The following is a 21,404-nucleotide window of genomic DNA, read 5'->3' as shown; positions in this document are numbered from 1 at the left end:
AAAATCAAGCATTATATCCTCTGCAGGGTAGAGCCTATAGTCTTGAAAAGACTGATAGGCCACGTTCAGCTGTTTTGTTTAATTATTTATTATTAATGATGATAATATTAATGAAGGAATTGAGATTTAATAGGACACTGATTGATTTTATTTATTCAAAACTTTATACAACACAAAATAGAATGTACAAATGGAGGATTTGATGCCGTTTAGCATTCTTTACAAGCCTACCAGCTGAACAAACAGGAAAACTTTACAACGAATCAACGCATAACCAAAATCATCGGTCTAAAAATTTGAAATTTAGCGTGAATTTCCCAGAGGAACGGAAATTCACGATATTTTCTTCAGCAACAAAAACTTGCGCTGTAATTAACGTGTGAAGAAAAAAATGTGTGGTTCCAGGCACAAATACATACATACATACATGGTCACGTCCATATTCCTTGCGGGGTAGACAGTGCGAACAGTCTTGAAAAGACTGATAATGGCCACGTTCAGCTATTTGGCTTAATGATAGATACTTACATACAAACATACATAAAATCACGCCTCTTTCCCGGAGGGGTAGGCAGAGACTACCTCTTTCCACTTGCCACGATCTCTGCATACTTCCTTCGCTTCATCCACATTCATAACTCTCTTAATGATAGATAGACGTGATTATATGAATATGAATAAGAATTAGTCAGTCTCCTCTTTTATATATTACTAGCGACCCGCCCCGGCTTCGCACGGTTGCAAAATTCGGAAAAAATTATACATAAAAACCTTCCTCTTGAATCACTGTACCTGTTACAAAAAACCGCATCAAAATCCGTTGCGTAATTTTAAAGATTTGAGCATACAGACAAACAGACTAAAATAGCGACTTTGTTTTATACTATGTAGTGAAGATTTACGTACCTACGCCCGTAATTTGAAGGGAGAACTATGTAACCAGTTCTAGGATTTGGTTGCGTGGTGAGCGGAGTGAATGTGTGGTTAGCCTGCCGTATTCCTGCACACCGCAGCTTGAAATCACGTGGTACTTACCTGTATAGAGATGTTAATACCGACATCATACTCGTGTGGGCCTCTGTGGCGCAGTGGCAGCGCGCCCGGAGGTCCCGGTCTCGGAGGGCACGCAGAAACGGAACTTTCTCCGATTGGCCTGAGTCTTGGATGTTAATCTTTATAAGTATTTATTTTAAAATATAGTATCATTGAGTTAGTATTTCGTAACACGAGTTTCGAACTTACTTCGAGGCTAACTCAATCTGTGCAATCTGCCCCTTATATTTTTATTTATATTTATACTACAATATTGGCGAGGTATTGACTTTTAGAGATAGTTTTGAAGGTGTCACACTCACACACTCTCAGTGAAGACATTGAATAACATTTTCCTCCAGAAAAGAAGTACCTAAATACACATCTATAGATAAACATCCAAAAACCGAGCCAATCAGAAAATTTGTTCTTTTTTCAGTAATTTCTGACCGGGGATCGAACTCGGGACATTTTGATTTAATTACTGCGTAAATAATTACAGAATCTTTTGTACTCTCACGAAAGGAATACATATAGTCATGCCTCATTTCCATTGGGATAGGTAGAGACTACATCTTTCTACTTACGTACCTAGTTCTTTTTCTTGATCAACATTTTTTTTTTCAAATTATATCTTTGTTGGTCGATTAGCCTTAAGCTTGCGGAGGTCAGACGGGAGTCGTTTCGTGTAAAACACTGACGCACCCAATCAAGAATCCATGGCGAACCCCGGGCTCCTCACCAGAATGTTGAGGATGCAACCGGGAGCCTAGCCAGGAGGAAGAAGATTATTTAGGTATTTACATACATACATACATATGGTCAACTCTATATCCCTTGCCGACAGAGCCAACAGTCAAGACTGTTGACTGTCAGTTGAAAAGACTGATAGGCCACGCACAGCTTTTTGGCTTAATAATAGAATTGAGATTCAAATAGTGACAGGTTGCCAGCCCATCGCCTAAAAAAAGAATCCCAAGTTTGTAAGCCTATCCCTTAGTCGCCTTTTACGTCCATCCATAGGAAAGAGATGGAGTGGTCCTATTTATTTTTTGTACGGGTGCCGGGAACCACACGGCACATTATTTATTTCACATGAAAATAAATCAAAAGGGTTGCTAACAACTCTATTATTATCCTTTTCATAGTTCAGCAATGCTTTCGTGGCCTGATTAAACTGTTCGGCCGATTGACCCACCAGGGGTACATAATTGTGGAGGGGGTTGAAAATTTGTAAGGGGGTGAAAGGGAAGCGCTTGGGTTTTGATGCAAAGAGGTGGAATTGCACGTAATTTTCATATTGCTGGTGGAAATGCCAGATTGCGGTGTTGTAAAATACATGAATTACATACTTTATTTGAGCTGTTTTGTTTCCGAATGCAATAACCAAGATTCATGATGAATCGTGGTATGAGAAATACATATACATATAAAAAACTTCATGACGGGATTATTATTTTAAATAATTTCTTATCTCCTTTTTAAAAATAAACATTAAATACATTACAAAGAACTCCCGCGTAGAATGATGGATGAAAACCTCGAAAGGTGACGTTCACAATTTTAATACGACACCGGACCGCGGCCATTTTTCATTTCACAACAATAACTGGTGTAATGGCGGGAAAAGTATTTTGAGGTTAACAAATTGTTAGTTAAGAACTTGAAGTTACGTTTGTATAACATAAATACATACATACTTATGATCAAGTCTATATCCCTAGCGGGTTAGACAGAGCCACCAGTCTTGAAAATACTGATAGGCTACGCTCAGCTGTTTGGCTTAGTGATAGAATTGAGATTCAAATTGTGACAGGTTGCTAGCCCATCGCCTAAAAGAGGAATCCCAAGTTTATAATACTACATAAATATATATGTATTATATATAATTATTTAGTGCCGTGTGGGTCCCGGCCCGGCATATAATAACACATCTCTCGTCTCCTCTCCTCTCCGCTTTGGTGGAGCCAAGTCTAAGACTTATATGTATATGTCCCATCAACATAGCACGTACACTCTCTTTTTTTTAAAGATAAATATAAACTTTTATACAATGATCTTTGCCGTTGTGGATAGTGTTATCATAAGTTAATTAACGTTTAGCGAGCGTTTTAGTATCTAATTAACATTCTCTTTGCACAAATTTTCAATTTAAATACGGTCAAATGAAAATGTTGTTTTCTTTGCTAGCGTCAAAGGTATAATGATGTCGTTTAAAATTTGCTTTGTATATTTAGATGAAATTAGTTCCATTATTAGGACTAGTACATGCTACGCCAATAAGAAAAGTTTATAAACTTTTCTGTCGGAAACCTTTTACGACATCAACAAGTATATGGTGTAGTTGTGTTCTAATGTGCTGTAACCACACGGCGCTAAAGTCTATCTCACAATTTTGTGCCGTAAGAGTGAGAGCATTAATTGATTTTGCAAATCTTATCAAAAAAAGAACATTTTAAAATAATTCGATTAAACAAAATCCCCTTTCCCACACGACAAAATTAATTTCGATGCAAATAGCAATCTCAAAGTTCACCAAAACACAATATCGATGCAAAAACGAAACAGAAATTGAAAATCTTGTTCCCATGTCTTCATTTCCATAATCCTTTTAAATTGAATCAATATACTTGACAACAGTGTACAATATTTAGAACACAGATGTCACATCAGTGAGGTACAGAGAGTAAGTTTAAAACCACTGATTTTTATAGACTGTCATAAGTTCCGGCTCTGGGCTTCGCTCCCTTAAGAATTTCGGAATAAAAAGTACTTATTATGTTATTCCATGTTATATTCTATCAGTGTACTAAATTTCATTTAAATCCGTCTAGTAGACTTTGAGTTAATGAGTTAAAAACATCCGGCCACACACACACTTTGACGGCCTCTGTGGCGCAGCGGTAGTGCGCTTGTCTGACACCGGAGTTCCCGGATTCGAATCACGGCCAGGGCATTTTTTTAAATTAAACTCCTCTGTACTTTTTATTTTACATCGACAGTATCGTTTAATAACATTCAAATAACTCTATATCATAACAAAACCTTCTAAATTCCCAAAGGGACCATTATAACCAGCTTCAAAACCTCTCGCACCAACCAACTCCAACGTCAATGAGGGTCACGGTTATATGGTTATCGATTCGACCCTTCAAAGCAGTCTTTAACATAACAAAATTTCTTGACTTTTTAATTTTTTCCTTCCGGGTTCGAGGCGATTCGCCGTAATAAAAACAAAAATGTCGGTAACCCCTTAAAATTAAAAGGGTAGTAATGTTTCCGTGAAATATAATGAATTGTTTGCTGCAGGCTAAGGGCACATACATAGCGCAAATTTGGTAATTCAGTTTCTAATAATAATTTTTTTTTAAATTCACTGCGTGCTTTTTTATCTTTTTCGTACCTCCTTTAAAGGGTGATAACTGAAAATCAGCGTTTTTTTACTCTTTCAGTGCAAAAAGATCGCTGAGTTTTGACCTTTTCGACTTGCTACATCAAACCAGTGTTAGTTTTAAGGATTTGTTATTATGATTTAATTTTTTTTTGTGTCTTTTTGACCGTCGAGTAAACGTTTTGTCTATATATCATGATGTCACAGTTTTTTGGTAATTTAAAATGAATGAACTATTTGTGAAAATATAAAAGAGGTTTAGGTTGTAGTTCAAGTTGATGTTGTTGAAGAAAATGCTGCAGTGCATTTTATTACCGCTTCTTCTGCACTGACGCTTTGGAAGCGGCAGTAAATTTAGTTTTAAAGTAATTTGTTTGACTTCAAGCAATATTGTGAAACCAAAAGATATTTATTTATTTATTTGAAAATTTATTGTACAAAAAAATATACCTACAATAGGCGGACTTAATGCCGTTTGGCATTCTCTACCAGTCAACCAGCTGACCAAACAGAAAAACTTTAAAATGGTGGTGTGATAAAGTGCAAAAATAACACAATAGGTACATACAAGATACATGAAATACATTATAAATACATACATAAATGAAATAAGTATGACCCACTATTGATCTGCGAAAAGAAAGAACCCATTCACAGCATGTTTGAACGCAGAGCGATTATGAGCTGTCCTAATCATTTCAGGAAGAGCATTCCAGAGCCTTGAAGCCAATATACCTATTACTCAATAATACAATATAATAATACAAATATTGAGTGATATCACTTAATAATTTTTTTTAGTTACCCAATTTTCATTGCGATTTTTCCCGTTTGTAAATACACACTTATATTATTGGAAAACAATGGCTCGCATATAATAGTAAGTTAATTTGTTTCCTTATTCCTCAATTATTATTTTCTTATATCTATATATTTTTATAACATCTCATATCAATAATTATCTCATCAATAAGAAATATCGTTTTTCGTGTTTCGCCTAATATAGTGCGCATTTTCAAAAAAGAATTTACAGATCGTTTTATGTTATTTGCCTCATATAGCATTTTCAGAAAGGAACCGGCAGATTTCTGTTTTGCCGAAAACCACACGACTTATTTAAAACATACATACATACATACATAAACTCACGCCTCTTTCCCGGAGGGGTAGGCAGAGACTACCTCTTTCCACTTGCCACGATCCCTGCATACTTCCTTTGCTTCATCCACATTCATAACTCTCTTCATGCAAGCTCGGCGGTTTCGGGCACTTTTGACCTGACCCTTCACCAGGACGTCCTTAATTTGATCAAGATATGTTATTATTAAAACCTGATTTATATATACGACTTATTTAAAACCTGATTTATATATACGACTTATTAAAAACGTGAATTATGTACGTCACTAATGCAATATTTATGTTAATCACATGTTTTAAGCAACCACAGAATAATTTTCGTAACAAAAAAAAGACACCTTAAATTAATATTACGACTATTTATTTTCTTGCATGCGTTTAATTGAAATATGTACAAAAAAATAGGCTTATAAACTTGGGATTCTTCTTTTAGTCGACGGGCTAGACTAATATTTGAATCTTAATTCTATCATTAAGACAAACAATCAGTCTTTTCAAGACTGGTGGCTCTGTCTAACCCGCAAGGGATATTGAAGTGATTATATGTATGTATGTACAAAAAATTGTTAAAATCTTCAAAAAAAATACATCTTGGCTATTAGTGGCGATCAATCACTAATTTACACGAAAGATTTTGCGTGTGACGGCCCAAATAATTAGGTCGGTCACGGTTATAACGAGTACATATAGCGTGTGGTGTGAACAACGCTTTAGAATTCAAACTAAACGACTCCCAAATTACGTTATTTTATAAAGATATAAGCGTCAGTGCCGTGTGGTTCCCGGCACCAATGGAAAAAAGAGTAGGACCACTCAATCTCATTCCCAGGGGCGTCGAAAAACACCGGTGAATAAAATGCGACTAGGGGATGGATTTATAAACTTGGGATTCTTCTTTTAGGCGACAGGCTTGCAACCTGTCACTTTTATGAATCTCTATTCAACAGTTAGCTAAACAGCTGATCGTGGCCTATAAGTGTTTTCAAGACTGTTAGCTCCGTCTACCCCGCAAGGGATATAGACGTGATTATATGTATGTAAGTAATCTATGTATAAAGATATAGTTGGATTGAGTTCTATCATAAGGCCAAACAGCTGAACGTCCTATCACTATGTAAAAGACTGTTGACTCTGTGTACCCCGCAAAGTATATGTATAGACGTGATTATATGCGTACGTATGTCTTATTTATATATTGTTTGTTTACTTAAAACAAGTCTGATAATTTTTAAAACAAAAGAGTACATATATAACTGAACAAGAACTGTAAAATATTATTGTATAGTTCAGTTAACAAAATATAAAGTTAAGACCTCTGGGAAGAACTCTATTATGTTATAACTCCGTAACTTTGCATCGGCAACTTTGTACAACAAAATGTTGTTGCAAGTTTTATAAACTAAACTTGTATTTATTTTTTACTTAAAAATCTATAATATATGAATACATACATACATAAAATCACGCCTCTTTCCCGGAGGGGTAGGCAGAGGCTACCTCTTTCCACTTGCCATCTCTGCATACTTACTAATTAAAAATATGAATCTTAGAAAATTATACAATAACTAACATCTCAACACACAGGATGCGTCTATACATACATATATTAAGCCACGTCTATATTCCTTGCGGGGTAGACAGAGCCAATGCCGCGTGCTTTCCGGCACTTAAGAATAGAACCACGCCATATGTTGCCCATGAATTTCGTAAAAGGCGACTAAGGGATACGCTTATAAACTTGGGATTTCTCTTGTAGGTCGGGATAGCATCTTATCACTATTTGAATCTCAGTCCCATCATGAAGCCATACAGCTGAACGTGGTATTTCAGTCTGTTTAAGCCGAAAGGCGAATCCCGGGCCCCGAAACACTTCTGTGGAGGGTGCGACAGGGAACACGCAGAGATTAGAGAGAGAGAGATGTTCCGAAGAAGGTCCCCAGGAAATTTTGTTGGAAACTCAAAGTGTTAAAGCTGTAAAAAGTAATGACAATCAAAATTAATGAATAATTTAATGACAAACCATGAAACTTTTATTGAGGGGCCGTCAAAATGTCATTTGTTAAGAGTCTGGACAAAACGTGAATTATCTTCCATTTGGCTGCGAATATAAATTGCGAATATACGCCTTTTTCCCGGTGGGGTGGGCAGAGACTACATCTTTCCACTTGCCTCGATCTCTGCATCCTTCGCGAATATACGTCAAATAAATGTTTTCCTTACGTGTGAATTCCATACCACCCCAACTTATTTAAACAAACTACACTGCAGCATTTTAACTTATAAATATAGATATGGACGAATACACATTGTTTATATAAACAAAAAATATGAATAAGTATAAACTTGTCTAAGGGTGTACTTTCCCAAAATTACCACGGGAATGAAAATCAGATATTTCGATTTACACAGACGAAGTCGCGGTCACACTCATAATGGTAACATCTTGTGAATTTCGCTCGATATAATAATAGAATCAAACTATAATTGGCGTCTGCAAGTAAATAATTAAATCTGAACCACCCGTTTCCGATATCATGTTTATAATTAAACGTTGCTGTATAAAATAATTTAATTAAATTCTTCAAGGGACTCTCTTGACGCGCCGAAAATTTATTCCGTCAAATGTTATGCCGTGAAGCAAAATGTTTTACGTTTACAAAGCAAGTCATTAGGATGAAATAGCGAGTGTTTATTCATTTTTAGCGTTCCGTACCTCGAAATTACAAATGAAACCCATAGATTATTACTAGATTGTACGTCTGTCTGTCATAACCTACAATCATGAACATACATACATACATATGGTCAGGTCTATACCACTTGTGGGATAGACAGAGCCAACATTCTTGAAGAGACTGATATGCCACGTTCAGCTATATGGCTTAATGATAGAATTGAGATTCAAATAGTAACATATCTTTGCCATGGATTTCGTAAAAGGCGACTAAGGGTTAGGCTTATCAATTTGGGATTCCTCTTGTAGGCGATGGGCTAGCAACCTGTTACTATTTGAATCTCGATTCTTCCTGTTCACGCGGTAATTTTGGGTTAGTTAGATATGTCAGTCAGTTATTCACTTTCTTCTTTGTGGACGGCCTCTGTGGCGCAGCGGTAATACGCTTGTCTGTGACACTGGAGGTCCTGGGTTGGAATGCCGGTCAGAGCATGATGAGATACGATCTTTCTCTGATTGGTCTGGGTCTTGGATGTTTATCTATCTAAGTATTTATTATAAAATATAGTATTCGAGGCTAACTCAATATGTGTAATTTTTCCCGTATATATATATATTTTATATATTTACTTAAAATTTAAGTAGATAAACTTATTGTAATATTATTATTTTTTTATTATAAGATTGTACGGAACCCACAGTGATCAAATTCAACTCGCACTTGACCAGTTTTCTTTAATTACTCGCCATTAACAACTGTAGTGTTTTGTTCTTGTTACCCGACTGACACAAAAGGGCGAGTTATATCCTGCGTTTTCTTTAAAAGAAACAGTTAATCATAAGCAAGTTCCTGGCACCAATAAAAAAGAATAGGATCACTTAATTTCTGTCCCATGGATGTCGTAAAAGACGACTAAGGGGTAGGCTTATAAACTTAGTATTCTTATTTTAGGCGATGGGCTAGCAACCTGTCACTATTTGAATCTCTTTTCTATCATTAAGGCAAACAGTCGAATGTGGCCTATCAGTCTTTTCAAGACTGTATGCTCTGTCTACCCCGCAAGCGATATAGACGTAACTATATGTATGTATGTATGTATAAGTAAAAGTTGTATGTAATAAATTCAGTAAACACGACATATCCTAGTCGTATAAAAGAATAATCTGGGAACAAACAGTACTTTACTGTCGATGTTTATGAGTTAAGGCTTACCAAATAAACAGAAAATGAATCATATGAACAAATACATCGTTAAACCTTATATTGAATCTTCTTTCTTGTATACAAATACACTAGAATCTTGTTGAGAAAAAAATTGTTTTTTTTTTGTTTGTTTGCTACCTCATCACGGGTTAATACTGAATAAATCTTCTAAATATCACGTAATATATATAATAAAGAGTATGGAGAAGTACATAGGTTACCTTTCAAATCAAAAATCAAAAAAATCAAAATTTTTTATTCTATATTTATGTGGGTTGTGAACGTTTTTTATTTAAATTGTTTCGTTATTTTAAGTTATTGTTAGGACTGGCACTTTTTATTTTAGAAGAGTAAATTGATGTAAAATGTCAAAGAAAAAGGATTAGACATTGAAGTTTGGAAGATGAAAAAACCTATTAAAGAAACTGAAGGAAATATTTGTTTTACTATATCCAACTGAGTAATCCCACAACTTTTTTGGGGGCTCGTCCGGGATGGTGCTCAATATTGTGGTGGTCAATATTGGATTGAAGTGAAACAACACGACTGAAGACGAAAAATCAAGACGACTATTTAAGAAGGCAAGTCATCGACGGACATATTACAGACTGTTTTACCGACTATTAGTATCCGACGGTTCATGCTTAACCGCTACGTGACGTCATTTCTGAATTCTGTTTTACCGACGCTGATGGGAAAAAATATTGCCAGATACATGAATAACGTTATTCGTATTCGTTATTTATTAACGTTATGATAAGTTGATACAACGATTTATAATATTCAGAAATAACGTTAACCCGATTTTATTATGAAGAAATAAAGACTTTAATTAATTTTCACATTGAAGACGAATATTATTGATGAGTTCAAAGAAAATATCTTATTGTACGGCACAAAGACGACTTTCATTTAAGACGAATAAGATTGCAACTAAGATGCCGCCGAAGAAAAATACCCAAGACTCAGATGTAGAAGACGTTGAAGATGTTGAGGTACAGATATCATTCAGAGACTTAGAAAAGTCTATGAATACTTTCACTGGAGATGATACTTACCCGGTTAACGAATTTATTGAAGAATTTGAAGATGTTGCTGCTTTAATGAAATGGACTAACGTCGAAAAATTAATTTACGCGAAAAGGCTTTTAGGAGGTACAGCTAAATTATTTCTACGTTCGATGGGAAGAATTAAAGATTACTCTGGGTTGAAAAAAGCATTAAAAGAAGAATTTGGTCCGAAATTAAACAGCGCCACGATTCATAAAAGACTGAGCACCCGCAAGATGGAGAATGATGAAACGTATCAACAGTATTTTTTGACAATGAAAGAAATCGCTCTGCATGGTAAAGTTGAAGATCCTGCTTTAATGGAATACGTAATTGATGGTATTAGAGACACTGAATCTAATAAAGCTATACTTTATGGTGCTTCAGACCTCAAGGAATTTCGGAAAAAGTTGGAGATTTACAGCGAGTTTAGAAAGAAGATGTCTTCACGTTCCAATTATGTTTCTCCTTCAACATCAGTCCAGTCTGGATCTAGAAAGAAAAATGACGCCGCACCACCTAAGAAACGATGTTATAATTGTGGAGATTTAAATCACCAATCATCAGCGTGTACCAAAGGCATCAAATGCTTTAGATGTAACGAGTTTGGACACAAAGGACCTGACTGTCCGAACCAAGTAAAAAAGACGTTAAATATTTTGAAGAACGACAAGATCGAAGCTCCTTTTAAGCTAGTCAAGATTAATTCTACCCCGATGATATCACTTGTTGACACTGGAAGTGATGTTAACCTCATAACTGAAACTGGATTCGAAGACATAAAACGAAAAATTACTGACTATAAAGATATGAAGATTTATTTAACTGGTATAGCTGAAAAACAAATCTTAACAGAAGGAATATTTACTGCGAAAGTTGAAATTGATGATGGATTCTCGGATATGACTTTCTACGTTGTGAAAGATAATGCCATTCCCGTAAGATTGATTATTGGCAACCCGATCCTGAAAGAGTTTGAAGTTAAGTTCACTAAAGATGGAATTGAAATGGAAAAGATTATGCATCTAACCCTACTAGTAGAAAATAATGAGAATACTGAAGAATTTAATATAGATGACTCACAATACACAGCTGAAATAAAGAAAATGATCAAAGACTATAATCCTAAAGAAGAAACTAAGAAAAGTAATGTAACATTAAAAATAATACTTACCGATGAAACGCCGATATACCAAAGTCCACGTCGCCTGTCACCTCTGGAAACAGATATAGTTCGTAAACAGATTAATGAGTGGCTGGATAAAGAGATAATAAGACCTAGTAAATCAGATTTTGCATGTGCAATAGTTTTAGCTAATAAAAAAGACGGAACCAAAAGAATTTGTATGGACTACAGAGGAATTAACAAGAAGATAATAAGAGAAAGATTTCCTTTGCCGCTGATTGATGATCAGATTGATAAATTAAAAGAAGCTATTATATTTACGTCTCTTGATTTAAAAAATGGATTTAATCACGTGGATGTTGATGTAGATAGTCGGAAGTACACTTCTTTTGTGACACCGCAAGGCCAGTTCGAGTTTATCAAAATGCCGTTTGGTCTATGCACAGCGCCATCCGTTTTTCAAAGATATATCAACGATGTTTTTCACGATTACATAACTGATGGTACTGTACTATCTTATCTTGATGATTTAATCATTCCCGCAAAGACAGAAGAAGAATCACTGGCTAAAACAAAGAAAATATTTAAAAGAGCGGAAGAATTTGGTCTGATATTCAATTGGAAAAAATGTCATTTTATGAAGAAGGAAATAGAATATTTAGGATACATAATTTGTAACAATGAAGTAAGACCATCCAAAGAGAAAATAAAAGCTGTTGCAAATTTCAAAAAGCCCACTAATATCAAAGCCGTTCAATCGTTTCTTGGTTTAACTGGATATTTCAGAAAGTTTGTTCAGAATTATTCTCTAATAGCTAAACCTATGACAGATCTGTTAAAGAAAGGAGTTGTTTTTAATTTTGACGAAATATGTGAACAAGCCTTTATAAGATTAAAAGATATACTTACCAATTCGCCGGTTCTCCGAATTTATAATCCTGCTTTATACACAGAAGTACACACCGATGCAAGTGCAGATGGTTACGGAGCTGTTCTATTACAAAAAAATCCGATTGATGATCAGTTACACCCAGTGCATTTTATGAGTAAAAAGACTACTCCCGCTGAGAAGAAGTATCATAGTTATTATTTAGAAATTTTGGCTATTGTTGAAGCAATAAAGAAATTTAGAGTATACTTACAAGGGATACACTTCAAAATTGTAACCGATTGTTCTGCATTAACGATGACACTACAAAAGAAAGACTTACCTCCACGAGTTGCACGATGGGCCTTATTGCTCGAAGAATACGACTATGAGATAGAACACCGATCTGCATCACGAATGAAACACGCAGATGCGCTGAGCAGATATCCTGTCTGTTTAGTTCTTTCTGAAACTATAGCAAGGATAAAGAAAGCACAAAACGAAGACGAACATGTAAGATTGATTAAGAAGATTTTAGAGACAGAAGATTACAAAGATTATGTTGTTCAGAATGAAATATTGTATAAGTGGAAAGACGGAAATAAAATAATTGTTATACCTAAAAAGATGCAATGGGAGATCATTAGAAAGAATCACGAGAAAGGTCATTTCGGAATAGTAAAGACTGAGGAACTTATTGAAAGAGAATATTATATAGAGAATTTAAGAGAAAAGATTAAGAAAATTGTTGATAATTGCGTTGAGTGCATAATTGTATCTCATAAAAAGGGCAAAAAAGAAGGTTTGCTTAATCCGATTGATAAGGGTAGTGTCCCATTGTCGACCTATCACATAGATCACTTAGGACCCCTTACATCAACAAATAAAAGTTACAAGTACATACTTACAGTAGTTGACGCGTTTACCAAATTTACTTGGATTTATCCTGTGAAGACTTTAACAACAGAAGAGACTATTAACAAACTGACTTTACAACAACAAGTTTTTGGGTCACCCGAACGTATAATAACAGACCGAAACGCTGCATTTACTTCAAATGATTTTAAAGAGTATTGTAAGAATGAGAACATTACACATTATTTAATAACGACTGGTCAGCCAAGAGGAAACGGACAAGTAGAGAGGGTACATCAGATAATTATAAACGTACTTGCTAAACTAAGCGCCGATGATCCTACGAAATGGTACCGTCGTGTATCAAATGTACAGCGTTGTTTGAACGGAACTTATCAACGTAGCATTGGAATGACGCCGTTTGAATTGATGTTCGGAGTAAAGATGAGAGATAAAGATGATGGAATATTAAAATTGATTGAAGAAGAAATTATACAAGAAGTAAATGACAAGAGGCAAGAAATAAGGGAGAAAGCTAAAGAGTCTATAAGGAAAATACAAGAAGAGAATGTGAAGTACTACAATCGGAAGAGAAAAGAGGCTTTTTCTTATGATATTGGAGATTTAGTAGCGATCAAGAAGACACAGTTCTCACAAGGGAGTAAACTGTACCCTAAGTTTCTAGGACCCTACGAAGTCACCGAAAAGAAACGTAACGACAGATACGTACTAAATAAAATAGGAACGGCGGAAGGCCCTATTAAGACAACTAGTTCTGCAGATTACATGAAGCCTTGGGTCTCCTCGGAAGATAGTATTTCATCTGGGACAGATGAATAGTCAGGACGGCCGTGTGGGTTGTGAACGTTTTTTATTTAAATTGTTTCGTTATTTTAAGTTATTGTTAGGACTGGCACTTTTTATTTTAGAAGAGTAAATTGATGTAAAATGTCAAAGAAAAAGGATTAGACATTGAAGTTTGGAAGATGAAAAAACCTATTAAAGAAACTGAAGGAAATATTTGTTTTACTATATCCAACTGAGTAATCCCACATTTATATATATTTCATTATATTTCATTATTATAGGATATTATTATATCGCTTAATAATTGTCGTATGGTTTAACAACTTGGTTGACGTCAAATAAATTACTTAAAAACTAAGTTTACTGCCGCTTCCAAGGCGTCAGTGCAGAAGAAGCGGTAACAAACTGCACTGCAGCATTTTCTTCAACAACGTCAACTTCACAATATTAAATTATACTTAGAATAGAATAGAATAGAATTTTTTCTCCCTTTCATCCCGGTAAAGACTATAGTTCTCGTGGGATTTATGAAAATCCTAAATTCTCTATTAGGTGGCGCTAAATTCGTCGCTTTTTGTAGGCGGCGTTTAATTCGTTGCTTTTTATAAGTAGCGGTAATTTTGAAAATTTTCGGTAGATTTTTTAAAATTCGTACATGCGAAGCTGTTAACAAAATGACACTAGTAAAATAACATCCCTTACTCCATTTTATATTTACGATATCCAATTTGAAGATTTATTGTCCCCGATGTGAAGTTACAATATACGGGAAGGTCTATAAATGACAGTAAATTTTATGACTGTTTTGGTGTGTGTGTGACACCCGGCACTATAGAATAGAATTACTCCATAAATTTCCCATGGATGTCGTAAAAGGTGACTAAGGAATAGGCTGATTAACTTGGGATGCTTTTAGGCGATGGGCTAGCAACCTGTCACTATTTGAATCTCCTATTACCTACTATTTGAATTCCTTTATTAAGCCATACAGCTGAACGTGGCCTTTCAGTCTTTTTAAGACTGTTGGCTCTGTCCACCCAGCAAGGGATATAAAAAAAACAGCGAAAAACCTAAATCGCACAAGCAATGATTTCACGTATTGGAGCAATATATACAACCTCCGACACAACATCCTCTGTCGCGCGGTTCCCCAGGCATAACAACTAGCCTGGCGGAAGACCTTCCCTTTGGTGGCGGTCGAGCCGAATCATCACTCCCGCTATAAAGTAAAGATAGAAAAGGTTAGAAAGGAGTCGAATTCATAGTCACCGCAGCGAAAATTAACGTTAAAATTTAACGTCACGTAATAAAACAATCTTCCATAAGTACCAATAACAATTCACTAAGCAAATGGTGGAATTTTGAGGGCGTAATTTAATTATTAATAAAAAAGAACCCCTGATAAGGAGGGAGTACCACAGCTCTCAAGAGATCACTACCCCTCAGAAATATTTTCGAGTCTAACCAGTTTCGGCAAGCCTTTTCGGCCGTGGCAGACGAGCTACTTTTAAAATCGCAAAAATTGTTGTAATCTGTCGTCATTATTCTTCGGCTGTAAGTCGCAATTACTTTCAAAGTGAACTCGAGTCAAGCTGACGGTACAACGATTATATTTTACTATTATAAATACGACAGTTTATAAGGCTGTGTGTATGTATGTACGCAAATTCTACTTACACAGAAATAATTTGATGAAATTTGTTACACGGGTAGAATATAAACTGGAATAATCATAATATGTTATTCCAATTTATATTCTACCCGTGATTTTATATGATATGATTATATAATAGGGATACTTTAGATTTCTAAATTCTCAAGGGAGCGAAGCCCCGGTGCACAGCTAGTAAACTAAAAGTGTAACAGTTTGTCCGAGGTTTTTAAGATTAAAGTCCGACTAAAAGTCGCGAATCTACTGAGAAAGATTCAAAGAAATTACCAAAGTTCTGGAAGGGGCACAATATTGACCCATTGTTGGCTTCAATTTCGCTTCATTATTTACAGAATTTGAAATTCCAATTACACTTCAATTTGGAAATTCGCCGCCGGTTTTAATAGGGTTAGGTCAGAGAGAAAATTTTATAATTATATCTATTTAAATGAAAAAGTTTAAAAGGCGTACTGCTTAAGAGAATTTTTGAATAATACAGGTATTAAACGCGCAAGGGAAAACATCGTGAGGAAACCTGCACATTCAGGCAAGTGGATGTGTAACCATGGATCCAATACGGGTTAGGTTTACTGCAAATGTTGCGGTGGTCAGATGGGAGTCGCTTCGTGTAAAAACCTGACTCACCCAATCTAGGATCCATGGTTAAAGGCGTACCTCGGGCTCCTCTCCAGAGAGGTGAGGATGCAACCGTGATTAAAGCTAAGAGGAAGACAGGTATGAAACGCGCACGTGAAGTACCTTTTGACCTTTATTTTATCTCAAACGTTTCGAATCATGTCACAATGATCCGTGGTCATCAAGCGACTCAAATAATAAAGGTACGTTACATGCGTGTTTAATACCTGTATTTAAATAAATAGTATAATGCATAATACATGCGTGTAATGTATGCGTGCCGTGTGGTTCCCGGAATCAATAAAAAAAAAGAAAAGGACCACTCCATCTCGTTCCCAGGGATATTTGGGATTCTTCTTCTAGGCGACAGGCTAGCAACCTGTCACTATTTGAATCTCAGTTCTACCTTAAAGCCAAATAGCTGAACGTGGCCTATCAGTCTTTTCAAGACTGTTGGCTCTGTCTTCCCCGCAAGGGATATAGACGTGATTATATGTATGTATGTAAACGTGGTAGAGAGTTGTGACTATATTGACACTGTTTACCCCGTAAAAGACAGACAGATAAGAGAAGAAGATAATTATGGAGTGTCAATAAAAGGACTTGGAAATAAGATGAAAATAAAAGTTTCTCTCACGTTCCGAATTGTACCCTCTGACTTAACTTTGAACAGCACTTCCATTGGACACTTCACGCAACTTTTTTTCTTAATTTTTTTTCTTATTAGATTTCGAAATTAAGCAATTCCTTCTGTCTTATCAATGATTTTGAACTATCATCCTCTTATTTGGTTGCGGTTGTTTTTCCTGGAAGGTAACCTGGAGTCAAACTATCATTAGACTGTCGGAAGTCAGGGTTTTACAAGAAGCGACCATCTGTCAAACTTGCAGAATGTTGTTGCTATCAACGTTAAGAACATACAAACATATACATACTTAATCACGTTTTTATCCTTTTCGGGGTAGATTTATCCAATAGTTCCAAAAAGTTCTGCCTTTTCGGAAAGGCAAAGGAAAGAAAATAATTAAAATTCAAATAGTGACAGATTACTAGCCTAATAACCTAAAGCCTAGTGCAACTAAACGAAAGCCGCGCCTATTGCCTTAGTCGTTTTTACGACATCCATTAGAAAGAGATATCTATCTCTTTCCGTGGTGATCCCATTCCAAAGTGCTGGGAACCACATAGCAACCGTAAGCAAATAGTTAAGAAATACAGTGTTAATTTTATGGCTGGTGAATATAAACTGAGCTAAAAATATAGTTTTTATTCCAATACTCGTTTTAAAGTAAACCCGAAAATTCTTGAAAGCCCCGGATAAAAAGTTTATTTAAATATGAACTTATTCATGCAAAAATTTCGGGCTCGAATAAACATCTGAAAGCTGAAAATGACCTAAAAGGCGGATGAAAAGGTTCGTGAAAATGAATTCTGTGTTAAATTGAGATTTATGTATTATTAGTTATTTCCCGAGGTATCGCTTATGTGGGAATTACGAAAATTTCTTATCATTAAGAGCTAGGAAATGTCTACAGTATGCTAGATTGATTTCATATCTTCCGCCAGAATAACTTATGCATACACGAGAAATTCAAAACTTCAACGCTATTAAGTACACGTGTACCGAACAGTTTAACACGAATTTGTATGTAACATGGTCAGCTTTCTCATAAGCTTGGCACTGAGCCAACTTCACAATGGGCAAACTTTGAGTGTTCTTGATACAGACCGCATTTTAAGTAGGCTTAAGTAGTTTGGTCATTCACACTTCCATCTTGAGTGTTATCTTAGTAGGATTCTGCAGAATTTAACATTTCTAGTCATATTTAACGTCGGACAAAAAAGAGATTCGAATAGTAGGTTGCTATCCTATCCCTTAGTCGCCTTTTACGACATCCATGGGAACGAGATGGAGTGGTCTTATTCTTTTTTCTATTTGGCCGGAAACCACACGGCACTCAATTGAACGCAAAACGAAAAGTTTCTGAAGACACCTATTCATTATTCATATTAACATTACTGAATTAGAAAAATCGTTATACTCTCGCGACTAAGTGATAAGCTTATAAACTTGGGATTCTTCTTTTAGGCGATGGGCTGGCAACCTGTCACTATTTAAATCTCAATTCCATCATTAAGCCAAACAGCTGAACGTGGCCTATCAGTATTTTCAAGACTATTGGCTCTGTCTACCCCGCAAAGAATATAGACATGACTGACTATACCTATGTATGTATAATATGAGTACAAACAAGGTCCTTAATATGTCAGATCTTCATATTTCCTTAGATATTGCAAAGATTTATTTAGTAAATAATTGACTTTTTCGGTATTATGCCGTAGAAATGACGCCACAATATCTAAGTTAGAAATCGATTTCTGAAATAGTTTAGCAATAAAAATGATGATGACTTTGTACGACATCATACACAACTCTGGGCAGTAGGTAGGTACCTACAGTAAAGCCGGAAAGTTTAACTGATGCAATGTGACACATAGACCCTGCGGATGGCCAACAAAAAAATTTACTTTTTTATTTTTTACTAGAGGCCGCCCGCGACTTCGTCCGCATGGAAACCCTATCAATCCCGCGGGAACTCCGGGATAAAAAGTAGCCTATAGATATGTTATTCTGGGTCTTCAGTTACCTTCATAACAAATTTAATCTTAATCGGTTTAGTAGTTTTTACGTGAAAGAGTAACAAACATCCATACTGACATAGTCAAAAACTTTCGCATTTATAATATTAGTAGGATTATAAGCAGGTCTATAAAGTTCAGTTGGGAAATCTATGACCTTCTTATTATTTAGGCTTTGTTAAATAGAAAATGGTTGTATTTAGTCATAAATTAAAGTATTTAAATATAACCAAGACCCCATCTAAGTCAGTCAGTCAGGCTAAGTCAAACATATTACACAAAGCGACCGGAAAACCCCGACCGAACTTAGAAAACGGTTACACATTTAGTTTTTTCGCGACATCTTCTTTCACTGTAAGAAGCGTCAGTTAGTATTCAAACTAATATACGCAACTCAAAAAATAGTTATTTATTAGGGTGTGCTACAAAAGTGGATAAATTATTAATGAATAAATATACTTTTTAGTAGCCGGTTATTAAACATGGTTACAAAAAGACAAGTGAATTCCATTTTAGTAACTGGTTATCAAAACAAGAAAAAAAAACATCTGGTTTTCAAAGGCCAGGGAAAGGTGATACCCTAACTGTGCGCCTTTGCATCTTTCTCATTTTTTCATCTTACCGTTGTGGCGAAATATCTGCGCCACAAGTCACAAAAATAAAAAATAAAATACCCGACGTTATCAGTCAAAAACAGCAAAAAACCTAAATCGCGCAAGCAAAGATTTCATGGATTGGAGCATATATACAACCTCCGACACAACATCGTCTGTCGCGCGGTTCCCCAGGCATAACACCTAGCCTAGCGGAAGATCTTCCCTTTGGTGGCGGTCGAGCCGAATCATCGCTTCCACGACAGCGTGTTCTCTATTGTACCCACCTGTGCCGTGTGGTTCCCGGCACCAATACAAGAAGAATAGGACCACTCCATCTCTTTCCCATGGATGTCGTAAAAGGCGACTAAGGGATAGGCTTACAAACTTGGGATTCTTTTTTTAGGCGATGGGCTAGCAACTTGTCACTATTTGGATCTCAATTCTACCATTAAGCCAAATAGCTGAACGTGGCCGATCAGTCTTTTTAAGACTGTTGGCTCTGTCTACCTCACAAGGGATATAGACGTGACCATATGTATGTATGTATGCACCCACCTCCTCTATGCTTGACATGGAGTCACTTCAGTCTCTTTGGTGACTGATTCTGGATCTGACGTCAATAAGCGGTGTATCCAAAACATACATATATACATATGATCACGTCTTTATCCCTAACGGGGTAGACAGAGCCAACAGTCATGAAAAGACTGATAGGCCACGTTCAGCTGTTCGGCTTAATGAAAGAATTGAGATTCAAATAGTGACAGGTTGCTAGCCCCCATCGTCTAAAAGAAGAATCCAATTGTGTATCCGATTTTGAGCATACCTAATTCCATTCCATTCGTAATTTCATACATTTCATGCGAGTACAAACTATACGTACAAACATGAGTATAAATTAAGTGAATAAGCCTTTCTTTGTCACACAACATTTAGGTGACAATGCTTGACAGTCCTAAATTAAACTGAAAGGGTCTCTGATCTTCCACTACATTGGCCACTGCACCTCGGAAACAATGGCGACTATTCATCATTCTAAATTACTCTATACGTCATAACTGGGATAGGGATGGCACCGTAGACATCGACAGAAATAGATAGCGCAAATTTTTAGTTCGCATCAGTTCGGTTAGTGTTAGTGGGGATGCAACTTTGAAATGAGGCCAGCGAAATGACTCAATTACATGTATGTATATATAGTCACGTCTATATCCCTTGCGGGGTAGACATAGCCAGTAGTCTTGAAAAGACTGAAAGGTCACATTCTCATGACATTCACATGACACTATCACGAAACACTATTTCGAAATTGTTACATTGTATTTAAGTCTTTATTTTGTCATCTTTCTGCCATTAGTCACGGTAGCCTCTCTAAAAATTTGATCACAAGATAAGTCAGGTATTTGCAAAAAGCGACTCCCGTCTAACCTCCGCTAACTTTGCAGGATATAATGAATTAGCATTAATTCATTTGTTAACAAAGGTTAACAAATCCAGTTGCCTGAATGCGTTGATTTCCAATGTGAATGAAGCGAAATAAGTGTGCAGGGATCGTGGCTAGTGGAAAGATGTGGTCTCTGCCTACCCCTCCGGGAAAGAGGCGTGATTTATGTATGTATGTTTTCCTTCGCCTTAAGAGCGTCGTCGGTTGAAATTTAAATGTTGTGTTGTGGAACGTCTAGTAATATAGATAGTCTATGGCCAATGTTAACTTGTTTTCGATGCAGACAGCGG

The 21,404-nt window shown here is 36.0% G+C and overlaps 2 protein-coding genes across 11 annotated transcripts in view; both read left to right on the top strand.

Annotated features, from left to right (window-relative positions):
- The window catches only part of LOC106142717 (KH domain-containing, RNA-binding, signal transduction-associated protein 2), a 162,612-nt gene that overhangs the window by 76,501 nt on the left and 64,707 nt on the right, over nt 1-21,404 (top strand). The window lies entirely within an intron of this gene.
- LOC132903327 (uncharacterized) lies at nt 13,143-14,385 on the top strand. The gene has a single exon (XM_060951364.1). The coding sequence runs from the start codon at nt 13,752-13,754 to the stop codon at nt 14,178-14,180; it is 429 nt and encodes a 142-aa protein (XP_060807347.1). The 5' UTR covers nt 13,143-13,751; the 3' UTR covers nt 14,181-14,385.

The sequence above is a fragment of the Amyelois transitella genome, chromosome 24, assembly GCF_032362555.1.
Source record: "Amyelois transitella isolate CPQ chromosome 24, ilAmyTran1.1, whole genome shotgun sequence".
Taxonomy (NCBI): domain Eukaryota; kingdom Metazoa; phylum Arthropoda; class Insecta; order Lepidoptera; family Pyralidae; genus Amyelois; species Amyelois transitella.
This window is presented reverse-complemented; position numbering and strand designations above follow the sequence as displayed.